This window comes from Hemicordylus capensis, chromosome 2 (genome assembly GCF_027244095.1).
Source record: "Hemicordylus capensis ecotype Gifberg chromosome 2, rHemCap1.1.pri, whole genome shotgun sequence".
NCBI classification, from domain to species: domain Eukaryota; kingdom Metazoa; phylum Chordata; class Lepidosauria; order Squamata; family Cordylidae; genus Hemicordylus; species Hemicordylus capensis.
The window spans coordinates 343,294,883-343,307,574 of record NC_069658.1 but is presented as its reverse complement, the minus strand read 5'-3'; the positions used below and the strand labels follow the sequence as shown (position 1 = coordinate 343,307,574).

Here is a 12,692-nt window from a genome sequence, read left to right as displayed (position 1 = left end):
GCTCACACATATAGTATCCCATTCAAATGAAAACCAGGGCAGATCCTGTTTAGCAAAGGGAACAGTTGGTGCTTGCTACCACAATTCATTCTGCCCCCAAACCAGTGGCTCTTGGTGTGTGTGGGGGTGTGACAGACAGACAATCAATGTAAAAAGGAAACATCATAAGTTGGTACAGAGTGTGACCGCCAGGTTGGTCTCTGGGTCATCTCAGAAAGACCATATTATTCCTGTGTTGAAAGAGCTACACCGGCTACTGTTAAGTTTTCAGGCAAAACCAAGGTGCTGGTAATTACATATAAAGCCTTAAGGAGCTTAGGCCCTGGGTTTTTAAGAGAACGTCTTCTTCACCATGAGCCCCATCACCCGGTGAGATCCGTCTACAGTTGGCACCAGTTTATCTGGTGACGACTCAGGGACAGGCCTTCTCCGTTGCTGCCCCTGGACTTTGGAATGTGCGCCCTGTTGAGATTTTATTTATTTATTTAAAATATTTATACCCTGCCCCTCCAGTACACTACTGCTCGAGGCAGAAATAAGAGCCTCCCCATCTCTGGCAACTTTTTAAAAGGCACTGAAGACATAATGGTTCACCCATACTTTTAATTAGATTTATGATTTTAATACTTTTAATGTTGGGTTTTAAATTATTTTAAAGTTAATAATTTTAATGTTTATATGATTTTAGTTGTAAACTGTCCAGAGATGAATGTTTTGGGTGGAACAGAAATATGTATGTTAGTTAGTTACTTAGTTAGAATAAGCAGTCTTAATCCCCTGGTTGTGCATATGAACCCCTGGTAGAGAAGCAGAGCGGCAGGTTTCACCTGATTAAAATAGGGAAATCCATAATGCAGGCAACACACCTAGATAAACTCATCTGAACCCACAGGATCCAGACCTGTCCCTTACTCCAGGGCAAGGTCATAATCCTTTTAAAATAAAAATGTTTTAAAGCAGGAATTGAAAAGTTCGAAAGTGATATCATTGCACAGTTAGAAGACACGAAGTGTGGCATGACAGGGGAATCTAACTCTCTGTAGTCTTTAATCCCATGGCCATAGAGTCTACCATTATAGTGCACATGCATGTTAAACACACACAATAGATTATTTATCATATTTTAATACTGCCTGATATGTACATCTCTAAGCGGTGTACAAAATTAAAAAGATAAAGAATAAAAAGTTTAAATTTTACAAAATACAGTAAAAACAGTCTGATAAAAACAAATTGAAGAGTTTAAAATTGATTTCAGTTAACAGCATACGAAAACAGGTGCGTTTTAAGGGTCTTCCTAAAAGCAAGCATAGAAGGAGATGCTCTTGTTTCAGCAGGGAGCATATTCCAAAGCCCCGGGAGAGCCACAGAGAAGGCCTGGTCCCAAATCAACACCAAACGACAGTGGCAGCAACAGAACATCAATAAGTGACAGGGATAATGACAAATAAGGCACTCTCTTAATAGGGGTGTGCAGAGAACCGGCAGGGGTTGGTTTGAAGGCAGGGGGGATACCTTTAAGAGTGGGGGAGGGTGCCCTTACCCCTCCCACCATGTTCCCCCTGCTGGTGCTTCATTTAAAAAGTAGGCACACATGCCGGGTACTTTCTTTTACTTCCAGCCAAGGAGGACACCCGGGAGGTATGCTGCCACCCCAATGGAGGGAAACGTGGCAGAAGGGGGTAAGGGCACTCTCCCCCACCCTTAAAGGTGTGCGCCCCCCACCTTTGAACTGGCGGAATCGCTGGTTGTTCAAACTGGTCATGTAGTTCCGTGCACATCCCTATCTCTTAAGCACCCCAGACCCAAGCTGTTAAGGGCTTTATAGGTAATAACCAGCACTTTGTATTTTGCATAGAAACAGATCAGCAGCCAGGGCAGTTCTTTTGAAATCAGTGTTATGTGGTCCCTTTGAGATGTCCCAGAGACCAGACTGGCTGCCACATTCTGTACCAATTGCAGTTTCCAGACTACGTACAAAGGCAGCCTTACATAGAGTGCATTACAGCAGACAAGCCTGGAGGTTACCAGAATATGCACTACTGCTTTAAGGTCATTAACCTCCAGAAATTGATATGGCCGACATATTAGCCAAAGCTGATAAAAAGCACTCCTGGCCATTGCCTCAGTCTGAGAAACCAGAGAGAGTTTGGGATCCAGGGGTACTCCCAAGCTAAATAGCTGATCTTTCATGAGTGTAATCTAGCTAGAAGCTAACTTGTTTCGTCCCACAGAACTTTTTGCTACACACCTAGATTCTACAGATATGCAAGACAGTGACAAGGATGACTTACACTGATATAATATCATGGAGACAGGCTTAGGCATAGGCTCATACCTACTGCTGTTGGGGTTCCTGGCAAAGAAAAGATGGGAATTACAATGATGAGCACAAGAATATGCTCAGCTAATACATTTGGCAAAATACATTTGGTGGTGGGTAAGTGGCCTCAAAGATGGTGTGCAAGCCCAGTCCCTGTTCATGCCTGCCCTCTCTCTCTGTGTACTTTTTATTTCATTGTAATGGATTTGCATTATACTGCATCTAGTTGTGATGGCTGTTGCCTATGCTGTGCAACAGCGTTAGCAACCCATGTTGTTGCACTGGCACAAACTTCCTGGGTTACCCATTTTGAAACTACAGTGACACAGCAGACTTGCCCCCAATCCTACACACTACGTTGCTGGCACCACAGCTCACAGGAAGGGGCAGTCTACCTGAAAACAAAATGAAGCAATTATCTCCAGAGAATTGGCTGTCAAGATGCCTAACAATGCAAGTGCAGTGGCATGCTGGTCTCCTCCTATTGGCTAGCTATGCCATTATGACAACATGTTTTGTGGTACAGCGTTAGACAAGCACTGTATGCAGCCCATTCTGAGCACTTGTATGCTGGGGCAGTAAATGTTAGGTCTGGGCTGCAATGTTGTTAGACGTGTTGCTTCTATTTCAGTGGGAGGAGCATCTACCTGTATCTACCTAATCTCAAAATGCTTGAGAAATATTCTACTTATGGTCATAAGTGTTAGTTTTCTCCTGGGAGCATGCAGTTATAATTTTATAACATGACTTTTTTCAAAACAGAAAAATGTAAGTACAGCATAAATTGAATCAACTTTGCTATCATGTTAAATTATAGAGGAAATACCATGTTATTTGTGTGATTTGTTTCCTTACTCAGTTCAGAAAGTAAGAAAAAATCCCGCATGCACTGATACATACACCTACCTCCCACCTGTTATATTGGAAGAGCAACAAAACCCTGCCAAGGGTTACAAGACACATTTGCCTTGAAAAAGAAATTGTTTTCAAAAGTGGCAGATGCCCTATGTTCTCTCAATACTAGAACAGTTCAGTGCTGAGAAAGAGATTTTCCCATTTCCATTCCCAAATAACTGTTATGATTATTAGCCTACTTTCCAGTAGGCTTATGAGATCAACCAGAATTGCATCTGTGTGTCTGTACATGTGTGTGTCCCCCTGTCAACTTCATAATGTATGGACCAATATGAATCAAATCGCATACAGCTGTAGGGACACGTAGGGACCCCTCAATGGCGTGGTTTGTGAACCACCTAACCTATTTGAACCAAATTTGCTACAGCTGAAAGGACACACTATGCCTCAGTGATGTAGTTTGTGATGATATCATCCACCCTGATCCAAGATGGCAGACACATGAACATTTGAGGCACAAGAGGGATAACTTGTGGATCGCTTAAGCAATTTGAACCAAATTTGGTACTGTTGTAGTGAGTGACGGACACCTCAATGGCATGGTTTGTGATGATAATCTATCCCAATTCAAGATGGTGGACATGTGAACACTTGAGGCACAATTGGGCTAACTTGCGATCTGCCTAACCAGATCACAAGAGTCTTTGGAGGAGGAATACAAGAAATTTCTAACAAATAAATAACCAATGTGAACCAAATTTGCCACAGGTCTAGGGACACATAGGGATGGATCAAGGGCATAGTTTGTAATTATGTCATCCACCCTTATTCAGGATGGCAGACACGTGAATGTCTGAGGTGCAAGTGGGAACCAATTTGGACCAAATTTCGTATAGTTGTATGTAGAAACACATAGGGTCAACTCAAACACATAGTTTGTGATGATGTCATCCACCCCAATTCAAGATGGTGAACACATGAACGTTTGAGGTGCAAATGGGCTAACTTGTGAACTGCCTGTCTAAACCTACCGATTTTGACCAAATTTAGTCCAGTTGTAGGGATAATGAAAGGAAAGTAGGCAGATTAGTTCTTACTAGAACAACTTGTTTTAAAGGAGGTTAGGAAAATAATAGGAATTGACCCCAAGATCAATATGAGCTTACCGTAAATATTACATGTATTATGATAACGGGACCATGAAAAGAAATATCATGGAAAATAATGGATTACCATTGGGATCTAGGATTGTTAGTTGGTACCTAGCAACTGTCCATAACACATTTCAGAAGACAATTACACTTGAAGAACAGTTTTGGTCATGAACAACTCAGAATACAAGTGCATCAGTGTTTTGAGGAAGCAAGGGACAATTAGCAAAATAGAGCCTTTAGATTAGCAAAATAGAGCCAACCATTGTCCCTGTCTCCCCACACCCCGCCTTGTTTTTTTAAAGTGCTTTTTCTTATTGCTATGCTGGAGAATGAATTCCATCCTCAATCTCCACACAGTCCACTCAAGTTTTTCCACGGGTCACCATTAATACATTGGAATAAACATACCTTTCCCTACAATCTTTGTGTAGGAAAAAGAACTTAACCCATGTTCTTAGGAATTGTTTGGATTTTGAACAACTAGATTATTCCACTTGCTTAAAGATGAAGAACTGATAACTCAGCTAATAAAGGAGAAATCCAGGGTAAATGGCAAAAATAAAACCAACGTCCGCCAAAACTACTAATTATTGTGGAACGTGACACAGCAATAAACACATACGGGAAGGCCACTATCTTCCATATTTTACAAAATACTTGCTCCTAAATTGAGTTTAATTTATGTACGTAAAACACAACATCTGAAGTGGTCCTGAGAGTTAGAAAATGTAATGTGTGAACCATTATGCAATTATGTTTCATATTCCCCAGGTTAGCAAGTCAGGGTCTCCATCTTATGTTAAATGTATAGTTTGGCCATGTGTGTGTCCCTCCCTGAGCTAACAGCAACTGGGTGTGTGTGTGGGGGGGGGGGTGTCTCAGGACCACAGTACAAATACCCCCTCCACAGTTCCAATCTTATCAGCCCTCTCCAAAGCTACTATTTAGGTTAATGCACACCCACACACACTACCAAACGTGTTTAATGCAGGGAGACACAACTTCAGCCCTCCTGCAGATGTTGGTCTACAATTTCCATCAGCCCTGACCAGCCATTGTGGCCAGGAGTGATGGGAGCTGTAATCTTAAAAAAACAGCCGGAGAGCCAAAGTTGTGCAGTCCTGGTTTAATGTAATGTTCAGGCTGGCTCTTAGCAGCCTGATATATCAGCTTTCCAGGACATGCACCTAGAGCTAAAAAATAAAAGAGATACCTGAACCACCATTGCACACAATACCTTCTACAAGTTCTTTCAAACAGTGATTCAACCTTCAAGTCTCAAAAAAATAATCTGCAACGCAGCCCTCAGACACCTTATAACACATCTCAGATATGGTCCTTCCTTATACTTGCATGCCCTCACATGTAATATTACTTTGTCAGAATATATAGAACATACAGTTTTCTTTTTGTATTTCTTTAGGGAGGCCAACAATGAAAAATGTTTGAGATCTCTAATCTAAAAGTATTTAGAATACACGCAATCAGCAAGAAGGAGATACAGGGAAAACATTACTGGGTTCAAAACAGACCCAAATAAAATGAAGAAAAAACACAAGTGCCCATTAAATTAAAAAAAGCCAATATCATCACTGGTTGACCTGATAAGCCTCTGAATACCAATAGGTTTAAGGAAATACAACAGCCACTGCTGGTAGGAGCACAATGCCCAGGTAACTCAGGGTCCTCTTCACAACAGGCAGCTAAGGGATACTGTACATACAGTGTACAAAGGCACAGGGCAAGGCTGAAGAACTCCATTACTCTTTTGTTCACTTTAAGTAGTATAAAGTTCAGAGGCATCTGAAACATGAGGGTTGCATCTTGGATAAACAGGTAATATCTGGAATTGTTGATTGCTTACTGGGGAAAGATCCACAGTATCAACAAAAGAGGACACTACTAAGCACTGAAACAGGAATAAGACCACCTGTTCTAGGGAGGAAACCCGAGGCCAGATTTTGCTACACTGTCTCTACCTGCAGTATGTCAACAAGCGAGCAGGTGGGGGAGAGAAAGGTGGAAGTGTGTGGTTCTTGATATATCACTTTCTGTAAAGAATGAACACAAGGAATCTCAGAGATGAGTGGCTCTTTTTGTGCCAGAAGCAGACAGATCCCAAAGACGGATGGAAAAGCAAATTTTGGCCAGAAGATAGCAATCCAGGAGGACGACTAGAATAGCGCGCTAAGTGTCAAAGGTTCTGGAAAAGCATGCTAGGTTTAAGGAGGCCAAGAGAGTCAGAATGGGGCTCAGTAGCCAGAGGTACACAGAGAAACACTCGAGTGCTTGTGATGGGTCATCATCCAACAAGAGTGCCGGGCGGGGGTGGGGGCGTCCCAGCAGGTGGTGGCCTTCTGGGATCCCCCGGGGAAGATGTTCCCAACCAGATTCCCCTTCAGATCGGTGGGGGGCTGCCCGTTCCTCCACGCCGGCCAGGCGCAGTGCGCAAGGCGGGCGCGCTCCTCCCTTCCCTCCCAGGCTCCGAGTCAGCCGCTTCTTTACCTTTGTGCCCGCCGAAGGCTCCGTACCAGGAGAGCGAGAAGAGCGCGCAGAGGCAGCCGAGCAGCAGCGTGAGGAAGGTGCCATTGCGGAGCCTCATGTCCCCCGTCTCCTCGGCGATGGCTGCGGCTGGGGAGGCCGCATGTCCCGGGCGCTGCGCGGCGGCCTCAGCCTCCCGGGCCCCGACAGGGAGCGGCGGCGGGGGCTGCCTGTGCCCGGGCGGGCGGGAGGGACGCACCGCCACCCCCGCCTCCTCCTCTTGCGCCTCCGCCCGCTGCCCTCATGCGCTGGCCGCGCCCCACCGGGCCGCCAGCTCCAGTGGGCAGCAAAGGCTGCTCCTGCCGCCGTTTGTTTTTCCCCGGGCCTGGAGTCGAGAGCGGGCTGCTGAGCCACCGAGGAAGGGAAGGGGCGGAGATGGGAACAGCAGCACCATCGTGTTAAAGGAACCGCGCGCGCGCCTCTAGCCGGCCTGCCGGCCCGCCCGGGCGCCGCCAAGAGCAGCCTGTGTGCAAGGGCATGCATGGCGACAGACACGTGTAGGCAGCAGCAGCAGCAGCAGCGTGTGTAATTGGGGGGCCGAGGAGGCGAAGGAGGGCGGCAGCTGCCGGTTAGGAACGTGGGCCAGAAAAGCGGCTTGCCAGACGTGCTGGAGTGTGTGGCGACTGTGAAAGAAGAACATCCCCGTGTCCAAGCGTTTACATCACGCGGGCAGAACCCCTCTCCCAAGAGGGGAGTAATGGAGGGAAGGAAGCATTGTCCTACATCTGCAAGGCCCTGAGAGCCTATTCACACATTCCTTAGGCACTTTGGCAGAGCAAGAAAAGAGCTTGAAACACCTGCGTGTACTGTCGTGGTGGCCCTCATTCAGTGGGAAGCCAGGTATCTCCACCCAGGTTCTACTCTCTCAGGGCTGGTTTTGTCACTTGATGACTAGTATATCAAATGATGACTTGCATATGAATGGGACATATGCACAGATATAACACCATGCATAATACCTATTCAGTTTCCAATCATGTATGAACTATCTGGAACCCGGGGGGCCGCACAGGCTGGGAGCAGTGTTCCCTCTAACAGGGATTCCCAGATGTTGTTGACTACAACTCACATAATCCCCAAGCAAAAGCCACTGCAGCTGGGGATTTTGGGAGTTGTAGTCAACAACATCTGGGAATCCCTGTTAGAGGGACTATTGGCTGGGGCTACCAGCAGCAGTTTTTTCTGCCATGCGCCACATTATGGCTGCATTCACACATAAACGGAACTGCGAGTCCAATGGACCCATGGCTCCACTCCCCCACCCAGAGGCGTATCTAGGGAAGATAGCGACTAGGGCAAACACTGAAATTGCACCCCCCTGTCCAAGCATCTGACACCCATCTTTCAGATAACTTTACCATAATATCAGCTGAAAAATACAAGTCAGGATCGTTAATCTTTTAATCTTTCAAAAACTATTTAGCAGTGGACGTAGCCAGACCAAAAAATGCTGGAAAACTACAAATTTCAGTATGCTGGAGCTCATGAAATACTCAAATACTATGTGGAGGTGTACTTGGAAAACTAAACAGAAGTGCCTGTCTAATTCTCTACTATGCATTGTAGCATCACTATTTCATAAGTTTTAAAATTTGACTTTTCCCAGATACTCAGAAAATAATTAAAGGATATGCAGAGTAAACTGTGTCACTGCTTGGAATATATTCTAGTCTTTCAGAAAGACAGTCAAAATGAGAGAAAGAGAGCAAGAAACTCCCAGTGGGCCTTAATATTAAGGATTTCACACTGATTCAAAGACAAACTCACCATTAATAGCCATATTAATAAGACATCACATTTAACTCACTTATCACAAGAAGCAAATTAAGAGCAAATGAATACAATCCTAGCTCATAAGCTTCAGCTCAGTATTCACAAGCCCTGATTCTCTGTACATAGTGCCAATCTAAATATGTGTACAGTGTCTTTTATTTATTACAAGTCGTGCTTGCTACCACAAGGCCAGCTCTCTTGTAGGCCTGGCAACTGTTCAGTGGGACTTACTTCCAGACAGGCTCACAACTGCTGCCAGGGGATTCGAGCCTGATGGGGGGATTGTCCCCAAATCTAAGATAACTGTAGTTATCTGCAATATGGAGATAATACTTTACAGCGTTCTTGTAAAGATTACATGAAGATAATGTAAGCACTTTGTGTGCTCAGAAAGCACTATGCACAGCCTAAGCAGTATTGGTTATAATACATTAGTGTGTGAGGCCCGTCATTGACCTGGCAATGTCATTTTTATTTGTTAGTTTATTTAGAACAAGTGAATTTTAGCCCGTTGAAAAACGGGCGCTAGTAATGCTTTCGGCCCCGCCGCCGAACCGCCCTCCCAGCTGCCCGATCCCACCATTTGTACAGGAAAGAGGAGCTCGCCAGCAGAGCTCCTCTTTCTGCAAAGGCTCTTCTCAAACTGGCGCTTTGAGCGGAAAGGACGCCCTTTCCGCTCAAAGCGCCAGTTTGAGAAGAGCCTTTGCAGAAAGAGGAGCTCTGCTAGCGAGCTCCTCTTTCCTGTACAAATGGTGGGATCGGGCAGCTGGGAGGGCGGTTCGGCGGCGGTATTTTTCAGGGCCAATTTGGCCCTTAGTAATTTGGCGGGGGGACGGGAATGGTGGGATCGGGCCCCAAGGTTTCCCCCCCGCCCGGCTTTACTGGCGGCGCCAGGCCTCGGCGGCGGCTCTGCCGCCACCTCGGCCAGCTTCCCCACCGCCTCTTCCCCTGGCGCCTCTCTCCTTTATTTGCGGCGGCCGCTTCTGGCCCCGCCGCCGCCTCACCTGCACTCCCGCCGCCAGTTGCCCCGTCGCGGCCACCGCCACCTCTGGCCACAGCCACGGCTGCGCCGCCGCCTCTCCCGCACTCTCCTCCTGGCGTAGGCGGCGGCCACTTCTCCTTCTCCCGGCCCCAACATGGCCGCCGGGTCCTGCCGTTCATGCCTCCCTTGCCCTGTTCTGGGCATGCCCAGAACAGGCCAGGCACGAACGCACGCTTGGTGTCCGTCCACGGACGGACACCAAGCGTTTTATTAGAGAGGATTATTATTATTATTATTATTAATTTATTTATTTATTTATTTATTACCTGTAGCCCCTTTGGGGGGCTTCCTAAAGGCTAGGGTTTTTTTTTGCAAAGGTTCCCCCTGACCCAGCTGGCCTCTAGGGCTTCGCAGGTACCATTTGAGCATGTGCAGCGGCCATTTTAAAAAATAATCTTTTTTTTTTAAAAAATGGCCACTGAAAACAAAATGGCCACTGTGCATGCTCAAATGGCCTCTGCAAGGCCAGGCATGACCTAGGGCCTCACAGAGGCCATTTGAGCATGCATGGTGGCTATTTTGTTTTCGGCAGCCATTTTTATTTTTATTTTTAATTTTACAAAATGGCTCCCCCCTTCAAGTGGCACCCGGGGCACGTGCCCTGCCTGCCCTACCCTAGATACGCCACTGCCCCCAATCCAAATTTGGACATAATGGAGAGCCCCCACTCTGCAGTCAGCTGCCTGGGCTTCTTTCTTGACTGAAGAATAACCCCGGCAGCCAATAGCAGCCAGAAGAGGGAGGAGCTTCCTCCCTTAACTCTGTTTACTAAACAGCCAGACAGAAGTGCCATGTTTGGACGTAACACCAGCACCGCTAAACCAGTCCAGGCGGCAACACTCACTACAAACCAAAGGTACAAATCAGAGTCTGGGGAGGGAAACTGCAGGTCCATTTTTGGTCAGAATTGCAGTTGCCCATGTACACAAATTGTAACCAGAGGCAACCATTTCAACTCGAGTTTTGTGATATGTGCAAATGTGAGTTCCAGATCATAGCCTAGGCACCCAGCTTTCATGCTGATTCGCTGATCTGATTCAAAACAAGACTCAAGCTGGTTCAGATGTTATCCTCCCCCTACTGCATGTGAGCTCTACCAAAACTAATTAAATCGTGCACACTGGTGTGGAGAGCTGGTCTTGTGGTAACAAGCATGACTTGTCCCCTTAGCTAAGCAAGGTCTGCCCTGGTTGCATATGAATGGGAGACTAGAAGTGTGAGCACTGTAAGATCTTCCCCTCAGGGGATGGAGCCGCTCTGAGAGGAGCATCTAGGTTCCAAATTCCCTCCCTGGCATCTCCAAGATAGGGCTGAGAGAGATGCCTGCCTGCCACCTTGGAGAAGCCGCTGCTAGAAGTCTGTGACTGCTAGTCTGTGTCAATACTGAGCTAGATAGACCAATGGTCTGACTCAGTATATGGCAGCTTCCTATGTTCCTGTGCTTCACATGATCTGCATCAACTTTTTACTAGTCATTTACAGTTATTAGTTTTGCCATGGAGCACCCCTGCATATTTTTGCAAAAGTCATGCAGGGACCCTCATATTAGAACTATCTGACCTTAAATATAGAGGGACTTTTCCTAAGTAGAAGAAACCATGCACCTCTATAAATTGATAATATATTTTATGCCTCACAGCACACCATGCAAACTAGCTACATAAGCATGAATTCACACAGACAGTTCAGCACTTGGTTACTGCCACCTGTTCATCCCTAAAGAAGCATTCTTTTCTTTGGGGGCAGTTCACATTAGCATGAGTCATTAAGTGTTGAGTAATTAAGTGGTGTGAACCAGGCCTAATGCACACTCCTAAATGTCTCTCTGGACTGCATTGGACTTCTGTTTGGAATAGTTGTAATGTTTTAATCTTTTTTACTTGTTGTTTTTATTGTTTTGTTGTAAACTGCCCAGACTTGCGTTTTGGGCAGTATACAAATATGTTACATAAAATAAATAAATAAATAATATGTGCAAAATACATGCATTTGTGATTTTCACATACGATCATTTCATGTTTATACAGTTGTCACATATTAACAATGTCACAGTTTTTCCTATAAGATAGTGTTTTCAATGTCCAAAAAGTGTAACTTATGAAGCAGTCCTCATTCACTCTGCAGAAATATTAAAAAAATAATCAGGTATAACCTCTCAGCAAACTTCATTGTGCCCCACAGTTATGGAATGTGTTATATGTGAATATGTGGTGCCTACCCCTTTAGCTATGGGGTGCAGGGGGAGAAGGAAAGGACATAGACTCTGGGCAAGGGAAAGGGAAAATAAAGCCTGGTGACAGCTGGAGAAGAGGGAACAAGAATAAAAGTAAGTGGATAGACAGGACATCAGAAAGAAGAGGAAAAGTGGACAGAGATTAACAGTACAGAAAGGAACTTTTTATGACAACTGCTATCCAATTAGTGATAGATAAGGGTCAAACTGCATGTTCTAAGAAGCTCATTATTAGCACTTCTGTGCTTGAGGTTTTGGGGTTTTTTTTTACTGGGGGGGGAAATGCTCCAGGTTGGGCAGCATTCGGATCAGGGCCATGACACATAAGTTCACTCTTCCCAATGGGAGTGGCCATGGGAAGCCCAATCCAGATTGAGACGGGGGGGGGGGAGTTACAGCCTCCTTCTCTAATGCTATGGTCCTGATCCATGCTTTGCAGGTACAACTGACAGTAAAATAAACCTAAGCCCAGTTGCCCCACTCAGTCATGTGCATCTCATAACATGTAGCAATCAGCACAGTTTTCATGTAACCCACAGTGTTTGGGGGTTGGATATACTTGTGTTTTTATTTCTTGCTATAACTATTTAAATTGGTTCTGTTAACTGCTTTAATCCATAGCACATGGAAATATTGTTCAAGCACCTGTTAGACTGCAGCCTGATTACCAATCTGCCTTTCTTCATCTGTAATTGAGGGCTGTGTGCATTACAGAAAATCTCTTAAGTATGCAAAGGATTGCAGACTTACTTGAGAGTAGGCACAAAACTG

General features: G+C 45.5%; 1 protein-coding gene across 1 annotated transcript in view; it reads right to left on the bottom strand.

Annotated features, from left to right (window-relative positions):
- The window catches only part of MGAT4B (alpha-1,3-mannosyl-glycoprotein 4-beta-N-acetylglucosaminyltransferase B), a 151,537-nt gene extending 144,246 nt beyond the window's left edge, over positions 1-7,291 (bottom strand). The window contains exon 1 of the mRNA XM_053296451.1: positions 6,838-7,291. Coding sequence (XP_053152426.1) covers positions 6,838-6,934 — 97 coding nt within the window. The 5' untranslated portion in view covers positions 6,935-7,291. The remainder of the gene's footprint in view (positions 1-6,837) is intronic.
- Positions 7,292-12,692: the final 5,401 nt, after the last annotated feature.